Below are 14848 nucleotides of genomic sequence, written 5' to 3' on the forward strand. Positions count from 1 at the left end.
AAGAAAGCTATATTGGAATTGAAACGCTGTCACAAAGATTATACAGTCATCCTGCAATAACTTAAACTGCCACTTGTTTTTTCCCCAGATACTCCTGGAGGTACAAGACCGAAACGAAGAGAGAAAGATTATAGCTTGGGATGACTGTGACTGATGGGAAAGTTTATGGTCACTTCATTTAACATCAAAATAACTTTCTGGAATCTCCGACTGGATTTCTCTGCAATCTGATGACTGAATTTAAAAGGAGTCGAAGAAAATGATGTTAGAGTGTGTAAGTATGGGAAGGAGCCCCTGGATCTTACAAAATCCAAGTCCGAAGGAGAAGTACCAAGGAGTCATCGGTGGAACTCAGGGCCAGTTATTATGAATATGTCTGTTGTGGATTAAAATCACATACCAATGCTGGAGAAAAGATACCCCCTTCTGTTCTTTCAGATCGTTTCTCTGCAGGACTCAGGTTTAAATATGGATATTCTTGACAAAGAGAAGTTTGTGAATATCACCAGAAGCTCTCTGTTCCAGCTGAGCCATGGCAGGAAATTCTACAGCGCTGATCTCGGAGCAGGAGGAGCTAATGATACATCAGATGATTTTAACTGGACCCAAGGTTCGGAAAACTCAACTCATCTCGCTCCTGGAGGAAGTTCTTTCAACTTGGAGAAGAACTGGCCAGCTCTGCTGACAATCACTGTCATTGTGCTCACCATTGCTGGGAATATATTAGTGATCATGGCTGTGTCTCTGGAGAAGAAGCTTCAGAATGCCACTAATTATTTTCTTATGTCCCTTGCCATCGCTGACATGCTTATAGGCTTTCTGGTCATGCCCATCTCCATGTTAAACATACTTTATGGTAAGTAGTACAAACTACCAGTGTTTGCTTATAGCAGCTTCTCGGCATCTGCAAATATCACACTGTTTCCATACATAGTTCAATTACTTTTTTGTTGTTGTTTTTTTTACTTTATAAAAGGAAACCGGTACATAAAGACAGACATAGATAAATAGTAATATTCCAAATTTATTTAGTGCCGACATCTTCTGCAGCCATTTTACATAGTGTATTTAGTCATGTCACTAACTGTTCCTCAGAGAAGCTCTAGTCTAAAGCTGCCCATTAACAAGTACAATCTCCCAAACGATCTAATCAATCATGCGGGAACTTGCACCCCTGGGTCTTCTTGCAGCACCCTACAGTCATCCTGTGCCTGTGCAATCCGTGCACGACTCTCCAGGAAGCAGCGGCGACCCCCTAAAAGCTGGCCAGCCATGCGCCTGCTCATCCCTACCCGGCAGGCAGTGTTTTGCAGTATGCCTTGGATGGGAAAATCACTACTGCACATGCTTAGAACACTCTCAATGACCAGAGCGCAATCAGGGTATGTGTGGCTTGGGAGCCCATGCATGCGCAGTAGCCTCCCACTGGCCACGACCAGCCTGCCTTGCCGACACAGGATGACTGCAGGAGACTGCAAGAAGCCCCAGGTAAGTTAAAACTGCTTTTTTTTTTTGTTCTTAAAGGGGTTCTGTGGATATTTTTAAAAACAAAAACTGACACTCACTGGGGACTTCTACCAGCCCCCTGCAGCTGTCCTGTTCTGCGCTGTCCTCTACGATCCTCCGTTCCCCGCCGCCAGTTAAAGGGGAACTGAAGTAAGAGGTATAAGGAGGCTGCCATATTTATTTCCTTTTAATCAATACCAGTTGCCTGGCAGCCCTGCTGGTCTATTTCTTTGCAGTAGTATCTGAATAACACCAGAAACAAGCATGCAGCTAGTCTTAAAAATATCCACATAACCCCTTTAAGTATCCCTTTAAAGTGGTATTGTCACCATAAAAATCAAATTTCAACAGCAACTGGTCTGAGTGTATTAAGTGATAAAGATGCTAATCCTATATTCAAAAATGTTCTGCTGTTATGGTTTAGAGTTATCACATACTTTAGGAGCACTTGCCCTAGTGCCAAACAGTGCCAAAAAGTTGAATGCTGGGAGTTCTTTTGAATGCTGGGAGTTCTTTTTATCTATAATATATTCCTCCTCTTCCATATATTTCCCTGCCTAGCTGATCACTAGTATTTACAAGCAAGGCTGAGGTGACTCAGTGATTGGATGTGTAAATAAATAAAAGACTCTGGGAGGAGGGCAGCTAATCAATACACAATGAGCAAGAGAAGGGAGGGGGGGAAACAAGAGTCAGGGAGGATATAATGTCAGCATTAGCTTGGCAAGATGGCCACTGCCTAGAATACGAATTTCTGCTTTTCCTTTCTAAAATTCAAAGGAATCACTACGTGGATAGCACAATACATCTGTTATGTAAGTAGACGTAGTATTTATCTACTTATATATGTGTTTTTTATTTCTAGGTTAGCATGGGTGTCTCTTGTTCTTTAAAGAGGAATATGGAGCCTGCCATATTGATTTGCTTTACAACAATACCAGTTACCTGACAGTCCTGCTGATCTCTTTGGCTGCAGTGGTGTCTGAATCACACACCTGAAACAAGCATCCTGCTAATCTTGTCAGATTTTTGTCAGAAACATCTGGTGTGCATGCTTGTTCAAGGTCTATGATTAAACGTATTATATCCCTCAATATTCCTTTCACTTCAGGTTCACTTTAAAGCCAATTAACTTATTATTTTAAAGGAAACCAGAGAGGAATGGTTTGGTAAAATAGAAAAAAGATTTTATACATACCTGGGGCTTCTTCCAGCCCCATAAGCCCGGATCGCTCCCACGCCGCCATCCTCCGCTTCCTGGATCCGCCGGTACCGGGCCCGTCACTTCCGGTGGACGCGGCCAATTGTCCGCATCACAGGGGCTCCCTCCATACCCGTACGCATGCAGCTGCGCAGTAAGCAGCCACACGCGTACCTGTATGGAGGGAGCCCCCTGTGATGCGGAGAATTGGCCGCGTCCGCCGGCCGATTGGCCGACTCGCGGCAATGACGGGACCCGGTACCGGCGGATCCAGGCAGTGGAGGATGGAGGTGTGGGAGCGATCCAGGCGTATGGGGCTGGAGGAAGCCCCAGGTATGTATAAAAGCTTTTCTTCATCCTCTCTGGTTCCCTTTAATGGGGAAGCCAATTAACCTATCTGTATGTTTTTGGAAATGGGGGGAAACCAGAATGCCTGGAGGAAATTAATGCAGACACGTGGAGAACATACAAACTCCCTACAGATAGTGTATTTGCCAAGATTTGATCTAGCTTTGGCAAATAAGTGAATATGCTTTTGTGTTTTGACATGTAGATTGGTTATTCTTAGAAAATGGTCAATGTGATATTACTTCCGGCTTGTACGCAGCTTGGAATTGGGGCAATCAATATCATCAGGAAGTTAATTTGCAATGTCAAAGTGATGTCAAACTGTGTGCAAGCAGGGATCATTAGGGAATCCAGTGTCTGGAAACCCAATTTACTTTCACACTGCAGCTTAATATGCATTATATTGCTTGACAAATATTGAAGCAATAGAAGCTATACTAATTGATCAGTTTTCTGTAGTTTTTGCTTTGCCAAGGAACCAGTTATTACTTCAAATTATGAGTATAAACAACATGTAATTTATTTGACATATTAATTACGACATTACATAATAGTAAAACTTTTTTAGTATAAAATTATACATATGAAAGTATTTATATATTTATAGCTCACATAAATACACCAACATGTTATGTAAACGTGCCAATGTGTGTTAGAAGTCATTCTAATGATGTTAGGAAGCGCCAGAGCTCCCCCTGCTGGTAGACTGTCCTTAAATTGTTTCATTTCTGTAGGTAGTGTCACATAAGACACAGAAGTTATACAATGTACTAACCAATCATTTGGATGATTTCATATTTAAAATGTGTTAAGGCCATTGCGAGAAAAATCTTACATTTTCAACCAGTTTTGGATATAGATCTCTAAAACTCAAAAAAATATAGTTTTCTTTACTTCCTTGTTAACCTCTTGCCGACCGCGTCACGCCATTGAGCGTGGCCGCGGCGGCAGCTCCAGGTCCACCTAACGCCGATTGGCGTAAAGTCCTCGGGCTCTGTTTTGCAGGAGATCACGCGCACGCCTTCAGTCTCCGAGCTGTTAGACTATTTACGTGTACAGCGCTGCGATCGGCAGCAGCGATGTACTGGGGACAGCCGTGTGACACGGCTGTCACCCTGGGACACTGGAGAGCGATCGACTCTCATAGGCAGAAGCCTATGACAGCCGATCGGCACAATTGGCTGGCTGTGGGGAGGGAGGGAATATTGTTAAAGGGACATACTTTTTTTCAATAAAAACAGAAACAAAAATATTTGTTTAAAAAAAAATAAACAATCTGGGGGCGATCAGACCCCACCAACAGAGAGCTCTGTTGGTGGGGAGAAAAGGAGGGGGGGGGGAATCACTTGTGTGCTGAGTTGTGCGGATCTGCAGCTTAGTCTTAAAGCTGCAGTGGCACATTTTACTGAAAATGGCCTGGTCACTAGGGACGTTTAGCACTGCAGTCCTCAAGAGGTTAAGAGTCTTCACTATAAGTTATGAAAACCTATCAATTTAATATAAACTAGTAAAATCACATCGCTGCTTTATCTGGTTTATTGAGGCTGAGTTGAAACTCACATCCATATAAAAAGCCAATACTTTAATCGAACATCTTTAGAACAGAGTAAGCCAGTGACAACATCCACATAGGAGAGAGAGGAATAAACAAGATGTACAGAGGTCGACATCGACAATCGTTTCGCACCCAACTTAGTGGTGCTTCTTCTAGGACAGTGATCTGCAAACTTGGCTCTCCAGCTGTTAAGGAGCTACAAGTCCTGCAATGCATCTGCCTTTATGAATCATGACTGTGGCTGTCAGACTCCTGCAATGCATCGTGGGACTTGTAGTTCCTTAACAGCTGGAGAGCCAAGTTTGCAGATCACTGTTCTAGGACAATAAGCCCCAACTTCTGTCCCTCTTTATAGTGTAAAGCATACATGTACTTCCTTGTAATGCAAATGATTGAAGATGCCACGTCATCTCTGGACGCCAATCCACGCGTGTGTCTCTTCCGGTTCACACAGATGAACGGGAAAGGAAGAGCAGGGAAATTCCACCAATTACGTGCAGGTGGGCGAGTCACTAAGGCCTGGCATGTGCATCCAATTTTAATTGCCTAATTATTGTGCAGTTTTACCTCTTCTATGTAGGATGAAAATTGACCTACACATTCTGTTCATAGTATTCGAGGTCTGTCGCACTACAAGGAGGTGGGTGGTTAAATTGGTCAGTGATTGGTCAACCAAAATTGCATGTGTGTATGCACCTTTAGGCCTCTCACAGCATCTATATATATAATAGAGTAAGTGCCTCAACCTTTAAGCAAGAAGAAGAAGTAGCACCCTGCCCCCAAGGCCAGTCCAAGCAAGAAGAAGGGGCTGGTCCAAGCAAGAAGAAGAAGTAGCGCCCTGCCCCCAGGGGCGGTCTTAGACTTGCCGCCGAGCTGGAGGGGGTAGCAGGCAGGAAGGGGGTATTGGGCACAGTAGCGGGGAGGGGGGTCGGACCCCCCCTCTCTCACCTGGGTCACCCATCTGTGATCCCCCTCTAGCTTAAGTTCAGCAGCAGCCACCGCTATTAGTAAGAGGCAGCGGGCGGGGATTAATCACCTCTTCTGCGTTCCAGCGTGCGTTCCACTGTCATCACTTCCTGCAATGCCGTCCACTTACAATACAGTGGGCGGCATTGCAGGAACAGTGGAACGCACGCTGGAACGCGGAAGAGGTGAGTCATCCCCGCCCTCTTACCAATAGCAGCTGCTGCTGCTGAGCTTAAAGGGGAACTGAAGAGAGAGGTATATGGAGGCTGTCATGTTTATTTCCTTTTAATCACTACCAGTTGCCTGGTAGCCCTGCTGGTCTATTTCTCTGCAGTAGTATCTGATTAAAACCAGAAACAAGCATGCAGCTAGTCTTGTCAGATCAGACTTATAAGTCTGAACCACTGAAACACCTGATCTGCTGCATGCTTGTTCAGGGGCTATGGCTAATAGTATTAGAGGCAGAGGATCAGCAGGGCTGCCAGGCAACTGGTATTGTCTAAAAGGAAATAAACATGACAGCCTCCATATACCTCTCTCTTTAGTTCCCCTTTAAGCTGCAGGGGGAACGCACATGGGGGACCCAGGTGAGGGGGGTGTTCTGCTGAGCTTAAGCTGGAGGCAGAGCGCACATGGGGGACCCAGGTGAGGCAGCGGGTTCCTGCTGAGCTTAAGCTGGAGGGGGAGCGCACATGGGGGACTCAGGTGAGGGAGGGGGGGTCCTGCTGAGATTAAGCTGGAGGGGGAGCACATATGGGGGGACCCAGGTGGGGGGGGGGTTCCTGCTGAGCTTAAGCTGCAGGGGAAGCGCACATGGGGGACCCAGGTGAGGGGGGGGGTTCTGCTGAGCTTAAGCTGGAGAGGGAGCGCACATGGAGGACCCAGGTGAGGGAGGGGGGGTCCTGCTGAGCTTAAGCTGGAGAGGGAGCGCACATGGGGGACCCAGGTGAGGGAGGGGGGGTTCTGCTGAGCTTAAGCTGGAGAGGTAGCGCACATGGGGAAACCAGGTGATGGAGGGAAGGGGTTTCTGCTGAGCTTAAGCAGGAGGAGCAGCGCACATGGGGGACCCAGGTGAGGGAGGGGGGGTCCTGCTGAGCTTAAGCTGGAGGGAGAGCGCACATAGGGGGCCCAGGTGCAGGAGGGGGGGTCCGACCTCCCCTCCCCGCCGCTTTGCCCCATACCCCCTTCCTGCCCGCTACCCCCTTATGCGGCGTATGCTACGCCACGGGTCGGCTAGTATAGTATATTTGTCTCATCCATTGTGTTGTTTGTAGTAATTTTCCTTTTTGCTGTTTCCCAAACTCTCCATATTTTACTCATCGCAATGGATGAATGGATGTTTCATCCATTTCTTAGGAAAGGCTTACTTTTGTAAATGATGATAAATAATTATGATAAATAAGGGTGCTCAGTTATAATACTATAACAGTCCTGGAATCCTACCCCCACAACCAACAGAACCTACGTAAATTAGTGGTATAGACACCAAGTGCAGCTTGCTAATATATATATACAGTATAGAGAGAGAGAGAGATGTAATAAATGGTATTATTGGCAAAATAAGCTATTATATAAAGAGTAAAAATTAGTACTTGGCCAGATGCAGTTCTCAAACTGTAAAGGACAGTTCACACTTGCCTAAAAAATGTACATGGTCGGGACGTTTTTTAAGCTCCGCTTAACTGCAGGAAACAGATCCTACGTTACAAATAGGATCCACCTCTTGTTAAAAAAACACTGATCCACTTGCTGCCGAACACAAGCTGGAAAGCAGAGGCCCAACTTGGCACATTTTCCCAGACCGGACAATGTTTCCAATGAAAGCCTATGAGAATGGACACTCTCCGTTCTCTCTAGGCTAGTCGCCACATCCGCGTCGCCCATTTAGATCACCGCCGTGACGTAATACGTGTCCCGCCGTCCATCGCTGCCACTCGGTCGCTTCTACACCGCCTGGTGACTAGTGGGCTGCAAAAGACCAACGGGAATCGTCAGTATCAGGGGTCATCATTGGTCATCAATATTTTGTATTTACACGACACCTTTAACCCTGCTCTTCCATCATAAAACCACCATGTATGATAATTTCACACAAAAGGGAGTTTTTTCCATGCATCCAGTAGTGTTCCAGGGAACTGATTAGTTTGCCTATGCCTAAAACTGTTCTAGATTAATTCAGATCAAATTGACCACATACCCCCAAATCAAATCATTATGTGGACGGTAAAAGAAGCTGTGTTATTAATGTATATGCTTAATATATGTTTCTTGTGTAACCTTTTCCACAATCAGTCTTCGTATAAGTGATCATCATAGGATATTTATTTTTCAGTGAGTACGGCAGAAATCAGCACTGAATGCCTCCTCCTCTAAAGTAGTATAGGTGGCCTCTGATTTTTGCCTTATGAAAGTACACATTTAAAGAAGTTTTGCATTTTAATGGCCAATGTAGATTTTCTTGATACCCATATTCACTACTATTCATTAATGATTAAACCATGTTATGTTTGCAGATATTTGTCAAAGTAAATTTAAAGTTAAAATAATAAAAAAAAATGAAGTACATGGTAGGGGGGGGGGGGGGGCTTGGAAGATGGGCAGTCAAGCTTTCCCCTCTCCCCAAGAGCCCTTGTCCAGTCCATGGACGAGGTGCTTTTTCCCACCTCCGGTGCCCCGGAGGAGGTGGAGCCATTGACGCCCTGTGGGGGGACTCATGGTGGCATTTGGGGGTTCATTTAACCTTCTTAGCATTAAGGACAAGCCTGACTGGTCCTATAAGAAATAGCTGGAATTGGTAAGGACGAGTCAGGCTCGTCCAGTAATTACTATTACTCATCTGCAGTGTCGCTAGCGTGGGGGTTCCCTTGCCGGCACTCTTCCTGTCCCCTGACAATCACGTCCCGCAGTGTGTCCCTCTGATGATGCTGTGTGCGTCCCCTGGTAACAAAAAAAAAGCTGTGGCAGGGGTGGCCTGCCCTGTGTGACAATAGATGCAGCAGAAGGACTTTAAAATCAATTTTCATGAAAAATGCAAGGTCATTATGAAAATCATGTTTTCCTCTTATTCCCACTGTTCTCTTTAACATATGCAAATTTAGTGATTCTGGCATGGATGGGGGCTTTGCTATTAACCACTTACAGTGGTTTGCAAAAGTATTCGGCCCCCTTGAAGTTTTCCACATTTTGTCATATTACTGCCACAAACATGAATCAATTTTATTGGAATTCCACAAAGTGGTGTACACGTGAGAAGTGGAACGGAAATCATACATGATTCCAAACATTTTTTTACAAATAAATAACTGCAAAGTGGGGTGTGCATAATTATTCAGTCCCCTTGGGTCTGAGTGCAGTCAGTTGCCCATAGACATTGCCTGATGAGTGCTAATGACTAAATTGAGTGCACCTGTGTGTAATATAATGTCAGTACAAATACAGCTGCTCTGTGACGGCCTCAGAGGTTGTCTAAGAGAATATTGGGAGCAACAACACCATGAAGTCCAAAGAACACACCAGACAGGTCCAAGACAGGTCAGGGATCAAGTTATTGAGAAATTTTAAGCAAGCTTAGGCTACAAAAAGATTTCCAAAGCCTTGAACATCCCACGGAGCACTGTTCAAGCGATCATTCAGAAATGGAAGGAGTATGGCACAACTGTAAACCTACCAAGACAAGGCCGTCCACCTAAACTCACAGGCCGAACAAGGAGAGCGCTGATCAGAAATGCAGTCAAGATGCCCATGGTGACTCTGAATGAGCTGCAGAGATCTACAGCTCAGGTGGGGGAATTTGTCTATAGGACAACTATTAGTCGTGCACTGCACAAAGTTGGCCTTTATGGAAGAGTAGCAAGAAGAAAGCCATTGTTAACAGAAAATCATAAGAAGCCCTGTTGTCAGTTTGCCACAAGCCATGTGGGGGCCACAGTAAACATGTGGAAAAAGGTGCTCTGGTCAGATGAGACCAAAATGGAACTTTTTGGCCAAAATGCAATACGCTATGTGTGGTGGAAAACTAACACTGCACATCACTCTGAACACACCATCCCCACTGTCAAATATGGTGGTGGCAGCATCATGCTCTGGGGGTGCTTTTCTTCAGCAGGGACAGGGAAGCTGGTCAGAGTTGATGGGAAGATGGATGGAGCCAAATACAGGGCAATCTTGGAAGAAAACCTCTTGGAGACTGCAAAAGACTTGAGACTGGGGCGGAGGTTAACCTTCCAGCAGGACAATGACCCTAAACATAAAGCCAGGGCAACAATGGAATGGTTTAAAACAAAACATATCCATGTGTTAAAATGGCCCAGTCAAAGTCCAGATCTAAATCCAATCGAGAATCTGTGGCAAGATCTGAAAACTGCTGTTCACAAACGCTGTCCATCTAATCTGACTGAGCTGGAGCTGTTTTTGCAAAGAAGAAAGGGGGCTTGAAAATTTGCGGTAAAATATGAACAGTCAACAGTCAAACAGTCTTTGGCCATCCCTGCTAGCAAGTTCTTTGTTATTGGAGAGAAATCTAAAGAGAGCTCAAACATAAATTGTGTCTAGTTCATTCACTGAAACCACAACATAACTGTTGGGTAATAGTTCTGAGCCTACATGCAGAGACCAGTACTTGACCTTGAAAAACATCCTTCAGTGAAAAAGCAAATACAACACTTCACTAACCAGACTAACCATTGAGATGTGTTCATCAGTTGAAAGTATTGACTAGCAAAGCTTCACTTTCAGAGTTTGCTATTTTTCCTCTCATCATTATTCTTTGCTTGCCATTTAGGAACCATAACTGCTAAGAGTGGTCATGTCTGCTGAACATGTCTGCTGGTCAGTCTGTGACAGTATCTGATATAGATATGTATCTCAATGTGTTATATTGCTACAGGAAATATAAGATAACTAAACTTAACCATTAAACAGGTTAATATAAAATGAGATCTAGTAATCAAACTAAAAATAAAAAAGTAGTAAATTACAAAAACAAATATATACATAGAGGAAAAAGCAACACACATTTTTAAAATCTGACTATTGTTTGCTCCTCCCTCTGCTGAAACGATCACATTATGGACAGCACTGCAGCTACAATTACCTTTTTTTTTCATTGTGTGCAACACTGCCCTGTCTGCAATTACAACTATTCATCAGTGCTCTTTTGTTTAATCCTTATTTAGATACACAGAATACAGTATGGTAAAGGTTAGGTGCATTTTTGCATAGAAACAGGGAGATGAAACTATGGTCAGCTGTAGTACTGCTGTACTGGCCACAAAAAGTTAAACTCTCGGAGGGAGGGAGGAAAGGGATCAGGTGGTCTGTGCACATGAAGAGACTGGCAGCTCCCCTCTCTAAGACTACCTCATGTGTGTAACCATGGAATAAAGGTAGGAGTTTGGACAATTGTAATCTCAACTAAGGTTGTTTCTGGCCATTGTGGTGCAAGGGACATTTTGGCTGTCCTGCCGATCCTTTGCCTCTAATACATTTAGGCCTAGTGCACACCAGAGCGGTTCGGCAGCGTTTTTCGATCCGCTTGCGGATGTGGAAATGCTTGGGTAATGTATTTCAATGGGCTGGTGCACACCAGAGTGGGAGGAGTTTTTTTCAGAAACGCATACTCCAATGTAAAGTATAGGAAAAACGCAAACTGCTCTGAAAAACGGCAGTTCAGAGCGGTTTTGCAGGCGGTTTTGCAGGCGGTTTTGTTACAGAAGCTGTTCAGTAATAGCTTTACTGTAACAATATATGAAATCTACTACACCAAAAACGCTTCCCAAAACTGCAAAATGCTAGCTGAAACGCTACAGAAAAATAAGAAAAAGCGTTTCAAAATCTGCTAGCATTTTGCGGATCTGCTAGCGGGTTTTGGTGTGCACCAGGCCTTAGCCACAGACCCTGAACAAGCCTGCATCACATCAAGTGTTTCTGACATTATTGTCAGATCTGAAAAGATTAGCTGCATGCTTGTTTCTGGTGTTATTCAGACACTACTGCAGCCAAATAGACCAGCAGGGCTGCCAGGCAATGATTATTTTTTAAACGTTCACTTTTTCTATCACTTGGGTTTTTTGCTAAAGGCATCAGGGAATTTTACGTGCTACTGAGTTCTTTTCTGACAGACTGGAGCTAGGATTTACTGTATTTTTAGAGCTCAAGTGTTAGCTGTAATATAGGTCCACAGAAGACAGCTTTGTAGCATGCTACCCAAGAGACGCATGTGAGCAGGAAAAAAACAAGAAAATGAATGTAAAACATTATTTCTTAACAGCTCAATAGTTTCTTAACCACCGCGCACTCATACCGCGCGTCGGCAAAGTGGCAGCTGCAGGACCAGCGACGCAGTTTTGCGTCGCCGGCTGCAGGCTAATTAATCAGGAAGCAGCCGCTCGCGCGAGGCTCCGTCAATAGCCTGCGGGCCGCCGATCGCTGCTCGCAGGCTAAATGTAAACACAAGCGGAAATAATCCGCTTTGTTTACATTTTTACAACGCTGATAACAGTAGCAGCGTTGTACCAGATCAGCGATCCCCGGCCAATCAGCGGCCGGGGATCGCTGTCACATGACAGGCAGGAGCCTGTTAGAGGCTGCACAGGACAGATCCGTTCCTGTGCAGCCTCGGATCTCCGGGGAAGGGAGGGAGGGGGGGAATTTCGCTGCGGAGGGCTTTGAGGTGCCCCCCCCCCCCCGCAACACCCAGGCAGGCAGGAGCGATCAGACCCCCCCAGCACATCATCCCCCTAGTGGGGAAAAAAGGGGGGCGATCTGGTCGCTCTGCCTGCACCCTGATCTGTGCTGGGGGCTGCACAGCCCACCCAGCACAGATCAGCTAAAACAGCGCTGGTCCTTAAAGAGAAACTCCGACCAAGAATTGAACTTTATCCCAATCAGTAGCTGATACCCACTTTTACATGAGAAAAATAATGATTTTCACAAACAGACCATCAGGGGGCGCTGTATGACTGATTTTGTGCTGAAACCCCTCCCACAAGAGGCTCTGGTACCGTACGGTACTCTGGGCAAACTGTCACAATGTAACAATGTTCAGACAGGAAATAGCTGTCTGTTAAAGCCAGACCAGCTAGAAACAGCTCCATAATCTGCCCACAGTAACAATGTCACCATGTAATACAAGTCAGAATGTGAATCTGGGAGAGGAAAGATTTTACAATGAGCAAACACTGACTAAATCATGTATACATAATTATTGTAAAAATGAAGCACTTTTTTTATTACATTATTTTCACTGGAGTTCCTCTTTAAGGGGGGGTAAAGGGTGGGTCCTCAAGTGGTTAAAGGACGCAAGTAACTTACAAAAAAATAAAGTTAGATACCTCAGTAGGGGAAAGCCTGGGGATGGTCTGCGTTATGGGGGAACTCTCTAAATAATCTTCAACTTTAATGTCAAAGATTGCTCGTGGCTGCGCTCCTCTCTGTGAATGAACATGGCTGCAATGTGCAGGTGCAAAATAGGGCCTGCACATGGGCAGTAGCACATAGCCGCTCATGCATGGCATTTTCTCTGTGCACAAGAGGCTGCATGTTACTGTACAGGCGCAAACCCACTGGTGCCTCTGCATTATGCCCATGCTGGTACACAGATAGGAGCCGTGAAGGTGAAGAGGGTCCCAGACGTCAGTGGTGGGGTCACAGTAGATCAGGGAAGTGTCTGGAGTAGCACCCCCTACTAATGTTACTTTTAATAAAAGTTATAGGTGTACTTTGATGCTAGCTTTTACACATCTAGGGACTGATGTGTCATCATGACTAAACTTTTTCTCATCTTATCAGTAAAATAACTTTTTGGCTTATTTAAACACAATAGGCTTGATTCACTAAAGCGTGGCAAGTGTTAGCACGCCAGTGAAAAGCCCCTTAGCACGTGCAAATGCACTTTATGCATGCAAAAGCTTGCGTGCGCAAAGTTGAAGCCCTGTGCGGTGCGCGCAAAACATCGCACCGGTGCACGCAAAATATGGCACCATCCGAGTGCAAATTAGCCTGATAAGCGTATTTTGCGCGCGGACGGTGCGACGTTTCGCGCGCACCAAACAGCACACGATCAGTAACAGCTTTGCCCGTGCAAACTACTTAGCACCCTAGTTTGCACTTGCAAAGCTTTTAAGCTTAGCACGCTTTAGTGAATCAAGCTCAATGACTCAAAATATGTTGTTCCATAGTAAATTAACTTTGATGTAATCTTTTCACCCATTTTCAGTACTTTTTCGCTTACTGATTGATGAGAAGATGTTATAAGCACATTAGCTTCCGTCAATACTATAGTATTATTTACCCTCTATAAGCTATTGGGGCTTGCATGTAGATTTCATCCAAGGTGTACCTGCTCCATAGCACTTTCAGAAAGTAAATAAGTAAATAACTGTAAAAATGTTGCTGCATGTGAATGCACTGCACATACAATTGTATTGGCATGTTCTCATCTCTGCATTGTAACATGCCACATTATACCAACCCACTTCCTTCAGTATGATTCTTGATAACGTGTATGAAAACAATTGTTCATGCTATGAAGATGCATACGTGCAAAAAGGCAAAGAGGAAATTTGCGCACCCGAAAAGCTGATAGTAGAATATCGGTAAATTTACTCATGTTCTACTATTTCAGTGCCAATGAGGATAGTAAAATATTGGTAAAAATATCCATATTTTACTACAGCTATATACAAGCCTATTCTCACACTGAACCCTCCCATTACGATGCCTAACCTTAACCACCCCCTCCCCACACCTAACCTTAACTACCTCCCTCCACGCCTAACCTTAACCACCCCCTTCACGCCTAACTTTAACCACCTACCCTCACTCCTATCCTTAACCACCCCCCACATACTTGTATGGATGGAAGTACCCAAGTGTAAAAATATATATAAACTTGTAATAGTTAAAATAAGAATGAGAGGTAATCTCTTACCTATCCTAATGGAAAAAGCACCAGTAGTTCTGGAAAAGTATTCAAAACACAGAATTGGTAACGCGTTTCATGGGTACTAGCACGCTTCCTCAGGTCAATACACAGTGCCTTGTAGCAAAGGAAATAGGATATGGGGGCTTCTGATAGCCTGTCAGGGGCGCTCTTATTTTTACATCCATATTTTTACACTCGGGCGCCTCTATCCTTACGAGTATCCAGACAAACCTCCTTTGGAGGTAATCGTTTTTTTCCCTAAAACCTACAAACCCAGGAGAGCGACCATCCAGCTTCTGTCAGGACCTGGAAAACTAAACAGGCATGGTTAATTTCCTACTGGCTTATA

At 44.7% G+C, this 14848-nt stretch overlaps 1 protein-coding gene across 3 annotated transcripts in view; it reads left to right on the top strand.

The window, feature by feature from the left end:
• HTR2A (5-hydroxytryptamine receptor 2A) overlaps positions 1–14848 on the top strand; it is a 197535-nt gene that overhangs the window by 118115 nt on the left and 64572 nt on the right. For all 3 annotated transcript variants that reach the window (XM_068265209.1, XM_068265211.1, XM_068265210.1), the window contains one exon: positions 89–856. In XM_068265209.1, coding sequence (XP_068121310.1) covers positions 403–856 — 454 coding nt within the window. In that variant the 5' untranslated portion in view covers positions 89–402. The remainder of the gene's footprint in view (positions 1–88; positions 857–14848) is intronic.

The sequence above is a fragment of the Hyperolius riggenbachi genome, chromosome 2, assembly GCF_040937935.1.
Source record: "Hyperolius riggenbachi isolate aHypRig1 chromosome 2, aHypRig1.pri, whole genome shotgun sequence".
Lineage (NCBI taxonomy): Eukaryota > Metazoa > Chordata > Amphibia > Anura > Hyperoliidae > Hyperolius > Hyperolius riggenbachi.